Source organism: Rhinopithecus bieti, unplaced genomic scaffold, assembly GCF_001698545.2.
Source record: "Rhinopithecus bieti isolate Rb0 unplaced genomic scaffold, ASM169854v2 scaffold_10347, whole genome shotgun sequence".
Lineage (NCBI taxonomy): Eukaryota > Metazoa > Chordata > Mammalia > Primates > Cercopithecidae > Rhinopithecus > Rhinopithecus bieti.
Genome location: NW_016806836.1, coordinates 1,907,550 through 1,915,984, shown reverse-complemented (window position 1 = coordinate 1,915,984; position 8,435 = coordinate 1,907,550). Strand labels below are relative to the sequence as shown.

The 8,435-nt window shown below is 55.9% G+C and overlaps 1 protein-coding gene across 1 annotated transcript; it reads left to right on the top strand.

The window, feature by feature from the left end:
- The first annotated feature begins 755 nt into the window (after nucleotides 1–755).
- Nucleotides 756–8,330, top strand: MMP9 (matrix metallopeptidase 9). The gene is made up of 13 exons (XM_017877917.1): nucleotides 756–1,012; nucleotides 1,814–2,046; nucleotides 2,436–2,584; nucleotides 2,874–3,002; nucleotides 3,094–3,267; nucleotides 3,525–3,698; nucleotides 4,097–4,273; nucleotides 4,387–4,542; nucleotides 5,179–5,446; nucleotides 5,569–5,708; nucleotides 6,032–6,182; nucleotides 6,279–6,382; nucleotides 8,019–8,330. The coding sequence occupies exons 1-13, from the start codon at nucleotides 875–877 to the stop codon at nucleotides 8,135–8,137; spliced, it is 2,112 nt and encodes a 703-aa protein (XP_017733406.1). The 5' UTR covers nucleotides 756–874; the 3' UTR covers nucleotides 8,138–8,330.
- The last annotated feature ends 105 nt before the right edge of the window (nucleotides 8,331–8,435 follow it).

Sequence of the window (8,435 nt, the reverse complement as noted above, 5' to 3'; positions counted from 1 at the left end):
TACAACCTACAGTGTACTAAACATTTTATATGTTTGATCTCATTTTATCCTCACATCAATTTAGGGACAAAGAGCGCCCCACTCCCCACTTTTTTTTTTTTTTCACATTTGAGGAAACACATTCAGAGTGGTAGGACATTTGCCGAGGTCCTGAAGGAAGGGAGTAAAACCATGTCTGCTGTTTTCTAGAGGCTGCTACTCTCCCCTTTACTACCCTGAAAATTCAGCCTGCCGAAGACAGGGGGTTGCCCCAGTGGAATTCCCCAGCCCTGCCTAGCAGAGTCCACTCCTTCCACCCCCAGATGAAGCAGGGAGAGGAAGCTGAGTCAAAGAAGGCTGTCAGGCAGGGAAAAAGAGGACAGAACCTGGAGTGTGGGGAGGGGTTTGGGGAGGAGATCTGACCTGGGAGGGGGTGTTGCAAAAGGCCAAGGATGGGCCAGGGGGATCATTAGATTCAGAAAGAAGTCTCAGGGAGTCTCCCACCACTTTCCCTTGACTGACCACTGGAGGCTTTCAGACCAAGGGATGGGGGATCCCTCCAGCTTCATTCCCCTCCCTCCCTTTCATACAGTTCCCACAAGCTCTGCAGTTTGCAAAACCCTACCCCTCCCCTGAGGGCCTGTGGTTTCCTGTGGGTCTGGGGTCTTGCCTGACTTGGCAGTGGAGACTGCGGGCAGTGGAGACAGGAGGAGGTGGTGTAAGCCCTTTCTCATGCTAGGGCTGCCACACATACACACACACACACACACACACACACACACACACACCCTGTCCCCTGAGTCAGCACTTGCCTGTCAAGGAGGGGTGGGGTCACAGGAGCACCTCCTTAAAGCCCCCACAACAGCAGCTGCAGTCAGACACTGCTGCCCTCACCATGAGCCTCTGGCAGCCCCTGGTCCTGGTGCTCCTGGTGCTGGGCTGCTGCTGTGCTGCCCCCAGACAGCGCCAGTCCACCCTTGTGCTCTTCCCTGGAGACCTGAAAACCAATCTCACTGACAGGCAGCTGGCAGAGGTGGGCAAACACCTAGTCTAGAGTTGGGGAGGGCTGTCCGGGAGGGTGTTGAGTCTCCCAGAGAGGACACAGGGCCTCAGAGGAGATGCTTTAGGGGTGTGTTGGTGGTGATGGGCATATCTGAAGAACAGAGGTGTCCAGGGTTAGGCAATGGAGGGTCTTGTGGAGGCTTTGAGCAGTGATGGCCAGAAATGGGCAATGGGGCTTTCCTAAGTGGGAAATGGGAAATGGTTTGGGGTGGGGGAGGCATTGGAGGGTTCTGGGGTAAGTGTGGGCTGGGAGTGAGCAGGAGCAAACCTTATGCAGCTGTGGGGTAGAAATGGGCTAGAGGCATCCAGGGGTGAGAAGGACCTGAGGATGTCTAAGGGAGGGGAGATTCCTGGGTGGTCAGAGAGCACTGGTGTCTGGAAAGCATTTAATGCTTTATTAAATGCTAGTCCCTGCTAGGCATGATGGCTCACACTTGTAATCCCAGCACTTTGGGAGGCTGAGGTGGTAGGATGGCTTGAGCTCAGGAGTTTGATCCCAGCCTAGGCAGCATAGTAAGATCCTGTCTCTACGAAAAAAAAATTAAAGAAATAGCCAGGTACAGTGGTGTGCACCTGTAGTTCCAGCTATGCAGAAGGCTGAGATGGGAGGATCTCTTGAGCCCAGGAAGTTGAGGCTGCAGTGAGCTGATACCATCTCTCCAAAAAAAAAAAAAAAAAAACCAACTCCCTCCATGAGTGTCTGGAGGGGGTCCTGGCCCCAGCTGGACAAAGGTGTCAGAGATCTGGCATGTGTGTGCCCCTTCATCCACAGGACTACCTGTACCGCTATGGTTACACTCGGGTGGCAGAGATGCACGGAGACTCGGAATCTCTGGGGCCTGCGCTGCTGCTTCTCCAGAAGAAACTGTCCCTGCCCCAGACCGGTGAGCTGGACAGCGCCACGCTGAAGGCCATGCGAACCCCACGGTGCGGGGTCCCAGACCTGGGCAGATTCCAAACCTTTGAGGGTGACCTCAAGTGGCACCACCACAACATCACCTATTGGTGAGCCGCAGCCGCGGGGACAGGGGTGGGGGGAGGCGGTGGGGCAGGGAGGGCAGGTCTGGCTCTCCGGCCAGTGGTGAACAGGTCCTGTCTTTGACGGGTCCCTGGGTTTCACTATTTAATGTGTGGCCCGGGGGGAGTGTCTCCACCTCTGAGCCTCAGTTTTTCCTTCAGGGAAATGGCTCTTGCAATCCAAGTCCTCCTGCCAGGGCCATTGTGAAGGTCTACGTAGATAAAAAAAAAAAAACCAGTCTGGAAGCAATTTATAGATGAGAGCGTGGACGGCAGGGAACATTGTGTATGTTGAAGTCTCGGCCATATGGGGCGTCCCTGCTGCCCCGCTCCAGCCTTTCACTTCTGACCTGATTCCTCTGGCTTTTACTCTACAGGATCCAAAACTACTCGGAAGACTTGCCGCGGGCGGTGATTGACGACGCCTTTGCCCGCGCCTTCGCGCTGTGGAGCGCGGTGACGCCGCTCACCTTCACTCGCGTGTACAGCCGGGACGCAGACATCGTCATCCAGTTTGGTGTCGCGGGTGAGAACGCGAGGAGGGAAAATCCAGGAGACCTGGGCGGGGTCAGGGAAGGGAGGACCACGGAGAGGGTGGAGGCAGCAGTGGCCCAGGCTTCCTCTTGCCTGCCCGCGCAGGCCTGGCTTATACGGCCCCTCCTGCCAGACAGTGCAAGGGCCAGGGCACCGGCCTGGGAGAGTTTCGCGCAGGCGGGATTTCAGCCTGCAGTTATTTCGGAGCCCTTGCCTTGGGCAGTGCACAATCTGCGCAGCACTACTCGGCTAACCCTCTTCCTCTTCACCTGTTTCTTCAGAGCACGGAGACGGGTATCCCTTCGACGGGAAGGACGGGCTCCTGGCACACGCCTTTCCTCCTGGCCCCGGAATTCAGGGAGACGCCCATTTCGACGATGATGAGTTGTGGTCGCTGGGCAAGGGCGTCGGTGAGATTCTGAGTCATCCTGGCCCCCGATTCTCTTGTCCTCTCCCACCCATCACCTGCCGCCCTGACTCCGGTCTCCCCTCCTCCCGCAGTGGTTCCAACTAAGTTTGGAAACGCAGATGGCGCGGCCTGCCACTTCCCCTTCACCTTCGAGGGGCGCTCCTACTCTGCCTGCACCACTGACGGTCGCTCCGACGGCGTGCCCTGGTGCAGTACCACGGCTAACTACGACACTGACCGCCGGTTTGGCTTTTGTCCCAGCGAGAGTGAGTGTGGGGGCGCGCCGAGGGCTGGGGGCGCCCACCACCCTTGATGGTCCTGGGTTCTAATCCCAGCTCTGTCGCTAGTGCTGTGTGGCCTGCAATTCACCCTCCCGCACTCTAGGCCCAATTTTCTCATCTGAGAAACGAGGAGAGGAGGGATGAACTGCAGACCGTCCATGGGTCAAAGAACAGGACACATTTGGGGGTTAAAATGTGCTGTCTCCGCCTTCTCCCCCTTTCCCACCTCCCCCTCGCCCCAGGACTCTACACCCAGGGTGGCAATGCTGACGGGAAACCCTGCCAGTTTCCATTCATCTTCCAAGGCCAGTCCTACTCCGCCTGCACCACGGACGGTCGCTCCGATGGCTACCGCTGGTGCGCCACCACCGCCAACTACGACCAGCACAAGCTCTACGGCTTCTGCCCGACCCGAGGTACCTCCGCCCTGTCTACTAGGTTCAGCCCCGCTCTCTCATCACGCATTGGCCCCCGAAACGCAGCTCTTCCCCTCCCTCATCAGTTTGTCTTTCCACTCTCACTGGTCTTCAGGGCGGCCTTACTCCGCCCACCTACACCACATCCCCCCGCCCCCGCCCCATCCCTGACTTCCAAGGGCCCCGCCCCAGGCACTGAGGTCTGGCCTTATCTGCTCAGCTGGCTGCCTCTTCCACGTACTGGTGTCCCAGGCACCGCCCACGGGTCCATCCTCTTCTCAGGAGTGCTCTACAGCGCCCCCTAGGCCACCAAGATTGTCTAGCTCCCTGTCGGGTCGGCCCCTGGCTACTTACTAGACTCATCCACCTGGCTCATCCAAGGCCTTGGGTCTCTCCAGCCGACTCGACCGTGATCGGGGGCAACTCGGCGGGGGAGCTGTGCGTCTTCCCCTTCACCTTCCTGGGTAAGCAGTACTCGACCTGTACCAGCGAGGGCCGCGGAGATGGGCGCCTCTGGTGCGCTACCACCTCGAACTTTGACAGCGACAAGAAGTGGGGCTTCTGCCCGGACCAAGGTAGGCGGGGTCCCGAGGCTCCGGGGCTAGGGTTCCCGGCAGTGGTGGTGCTGAGGTGGCCAGGGCTGGGGGCTTGGCTCGGCGCTCAGGTCTCAGGCTCCCTCTCCTTCCAGGATACAGTCTGTTCCTTGTGGCGGCTCACGAATTCGGCCACGCGCTGGGCTTAGATCATTCCTCAGTGCCGGAGGCGCTCATGTACCCTATGTACCGATTCACTGAGGAGCCCCCCTTGCATAAGGACGATGTGAATGGCATCCAGTATCTCTATGGTGAGGCCTTGGGGCAGGGATGGGAGGAGGAGGGGAAAGGGCGTGGCTGTGCCACGGTACCAAAGAATTGGGGGTTGGGAGAGGTGGGACCTCAACGTCTATGTGGAAATAGAGCCTGGGCCCAGTCGCTGCCATGTCAGTGCTTAGAGATGGTGATAAAGAGACTCTAGAGAGAGATAGGCGTGACTTCAAAGCCAGTCTACGCTGGGCATGGTGGCTCACGCCTCTCATCCCAGCGCTTTGGGAGACCCAGGCGGGAGGATTGCTTGAGCCCAGGAATTCCAGACCAGCCTCAGCAATATAGCCAGACTCCCATCTCTACAAAAAAATTAGCCGAGCCTGAAGGCACATGTCTGTAGTCCTAGCTACTCTGGAGGCTGAGGTGGGAGGATCCCTTGAGCCCAAGAGTTGGAGGCTGTAGTGAACTATGATTGCACCACTGCACTCCATTCTGGGCCATAGAGGATGCCCCTAGAAAAAAAAAAAAAAAAAAGTCCTGTGGTTTGGGAAGGCAGGCTAAGTGAGGAAGAGCCTGTGTGCCAGAGGGGCCTCACTGAGAGGCTTAGGGGAGCAGATGTTCTAGGCGTACAGAGGTATGCAGGAATAGGGAGTGTCTCATTCGGTGTCTCTTTTTAGGTTCTCGCCCTGAACCTGAGCCACGACCTCCAACCACCACCACACCGCAGCCCACGGCTCCCCCGACGGTCTGCCCCACTGGACCCCCCACTGTCCGCCCCACAGCCGGCCCCACAGGTCCCCCCTCAGCTGGCCCCACAGGTCCCCCCACTGCTGGCCCTTCTACGGCCACTACTGTGCCTTTGAATCCGGTGGACGATGCCTGCAACGTGAACATCTTCGACGCCATCACGGAGATCGGGAACCAGCTGTATTTGTTCAAGGATGGGTGAGGAGGCAGGGATGTGTGGATGCGGGAGGGGGCTTGGCGGAGGGACTGCCCGTCCCTTCCTGCCCACTGGCCCTGGGTCCAAGGCTCAGAGCCCGTCCTTTCCCTCTTCGCGTTCTCAGGAGGTACTGGCGATTCTCTGAGCGCAGGGGGAGCCGGCTGCAGGGCCCCTTCCTTATCGCCGACACGTGGCCCGCGTTGCCCCGCAAGCTGGACTCGGCCTTTGAGGAGCCGCTCTCCAAGAAGCTTTTCTTCTTCTCTGGTTAGTTACCTTCTACGCCTCCCTGTCAATCCCCATCAGTCAAGGAGGCTCAAGAGGCCGTTGATAACCCAGGAAACGTCTTGTGCGTTTTAGAAAAATACGCCCCCTGGCGGACTCAGTTTAGCAAACGTAGGGACGGCTGAGTTTCTGCCCTTTCCTCTCTATGCCCTCGCGCCGGTCTACCCAGCGCCTCTGCTCCTGGGGTGCAGGGACTGCGGGCACGCGGGCTAGGAAAGGCTTCGCCAGGATCTCCCTCCTCGCGTTCTAGAAGAGTACGTGCTCTCTCTGCGCCTCCAGACCGATGTGACCCTCCTCCCCTGCAGGGCGCCAGGTGTGGGTGTACACAGGCGCGTCGGTGCTGGGCCCGAGGCGTCTAGACAAGCTGGGCCTGGGCGCCGACGTGGCCCAGGTGACCGGGGCCCTCCGGCGTGGCGCGGGGAAGATGCTGCTATTCAGCGGGCGGCGCGTCTGGAGGTGAGCGCCGCCGCGGCCGCCCGCAGGGGGAGCCCGGGCGCCGTCCGTCCGCGCGCTGGCCGGCTCAGCACCTGTCTCCTCCGCGCCTGCCCGCAGGTTCGACGTGAAGGCACAGATGGTGGATCCCCGCAGCGTCAGCGAGGTAGACCGGATATTCCCCGGGGTGCCTTTGGACACGCACGACGTCTTCCAGTACCAAGGTGAGGGCTGAGGAGGGTCCCTTCGTGAGACACCACGCTAGGTTCTTCTTAGTGATTGGTCAAATTCTGAGCGAGGAAGATAAAGTTCTTGGAAATGGAAGCAAATGCCCCAGCACAGACAAGATTGCCCAGTAGAGGCAGAGGCCTTCTCCAGGTCATTTAGGAAGTCAGGGATGTAACCAAGACCAGGACCCAGATTTCCTGCCTCCCCGGCTGGAAGTTGTTTCTCCTTCAGTACAGGACACAGGTGGTTTGTATGGAAACTTATTAGACAACAGTCATCAAGTGCCGACAATGTGCCAGGCACTGTGCTACAGTGAGAGATGCGACAATTCACAGCTCTGTGACAACTCACTGCTTCTCTACTCTTCGAGCCTCAGTTTCCCCATCTGTAATATGGGGACGATAGCTGGAATTACACTTGACTTTCCTTTCTCACCGGTCACATCCAAACAGTTGACAAGGCGAACAAGATTTTCTGTCACCAAAATCTTTTTCAAGTCTGTCATTTTTTTTTTTTTTGCCATCTTCTTTATAAACACCCCAGCCCAAAGCATACTGGCTGTCCAGTACCTTTAACATATTCCATGAGATTAGGGAGGGGCTAGGAGTGGAGGTCAATGGTCTTGGGAGTGACCCCAGATGAATTCCAAGGTCAAAGAAACTAACAGGATCTGACCTTCCACTCCCGTGTTCTCATCTCTTCCCACTCCTCCTGTTATTTACTCTGCTCCACCCACACTGGCTGCTCTTTGAACAGATCAAGGTCATTCCTAGCTTAGAGGCTTTGTGCCAGTTGTTCCTCCTATCTGGAAGGCTTTCCCTCCAGATTGTCACCGGGCCGTCCCCCTGTCTTCTTTCAGGTTTCGGTGCTAAGGCCACTGCTTCAGTGAGGCCTTCTCTGATGCTTATTATCTATTTACTTGTTTTTATTTTCTCCATAGCTTTCTATATTTTCTTTTTTTGAGACAGAGTTTCACTCTGTCGCCCAGGCTGGAGTGTAGTGGTGCATCTCTGCTCACTGCAAACTCTGCCTCCCTGGTTCAAGCAGTTCTCCTGGTCTTGAATTCCTGACCTCATGATCCACCCGCCTCAGCCTCCCAAAGTGCTGGGATTACTGGCGTGAGCCACAGCACCTGGCTGCTTTCTATATTTTCAAAACCAATCTCATTTATTTACATGTTTGCTTGTTAATTGTCTCTTGCCTCACTAGAGTGTAAGCACCAAGATATATGAGATCATGCCTGCATTTTTTTCTGCTTACCCCCAGTGTCTTGAACAGAGTGCACAGTAGGTGCTCAACAAATACTTGTTGATGAGTGAACAGATTTGTTCAATGAATGAGTGTTGAATGAATTGTTCTGAGCATTAAGATAGTTGGTCTATTCATTCGTTAGTTCATTCACAAAACGTGTATGGTGTACCTACTGTGTGCTAGGCTCTGTGGCAGTGCTTTGGGCACTGAGGTCAGTGCCCTTCAGCATCTCACAGACAGGTGCGGGGGATGGAGGTGATATGTGAAAACCTTAGAAAATTCTAGAAATGGCAGAAGAGACGGTTGTCAAGATCTTGTTCCTATTTCTGTATATGTCAGAGAATTAGAATCACTCCTCTCATGCCTGCCTGTCTCCTGCAGAGAAAGCCTATTTCTGCCAGGACCGCTTCTACTGGCGCATGAGTTCCCAGAGTGAGGTGAACCAGGTGGACCAAGTGGGCTACGTGACCTATGACATCCTGCAGTGCCCTGAGGACTAGGGCTCCTGTCCTGCTTTGGCAGTGCCATGTAAATCCCCACTGGGACCAACCCTGGGGAAGGATCCAGTTTGCTGGATACAAACTGGTATTGTGTTCTGGAGGACAGGGAGGAGTGGAGGTGGGCTGGGCCCTCTCTTCTCACCTTCCTTTTTTGTTGGAGTGTTTCTAATAAACTTGGATTCTCTAACCTTTAGAAGCAGACTTTATTTTATATTTATATATATATTTATATATATATGCACGTATGTATGCATTATGTATTTAACTGATAGAGTGCAAAAAAAAAAAAAAAAAAAAA

Excerpts from the sequence above, each read along its gene's own strand:
- MMP9 (XM_017877917.1), top strand. The coding sequence starts at position 875 with ATGAGCCTCTGGCAGCCCCTGGTCCTGGTGCTCCTGGTGCTGGGCTGC. Across the intron at positions 1,013-1,813 it reads CTGACAGGCAGCTGGCAGAG|GACTACCTGTACCGCTATGG; the intron begins GTGGGCAAACAC and ends CTTCATCCACAG. Across the intron at positions 3,003-3,093 it reads GTCGCTGGGCAAGGGCGTCG|TGGTTCCAACTAAGTTTGGA; the intron begins GTGAGATTCTGA and ends CTCCTCCCGCAG.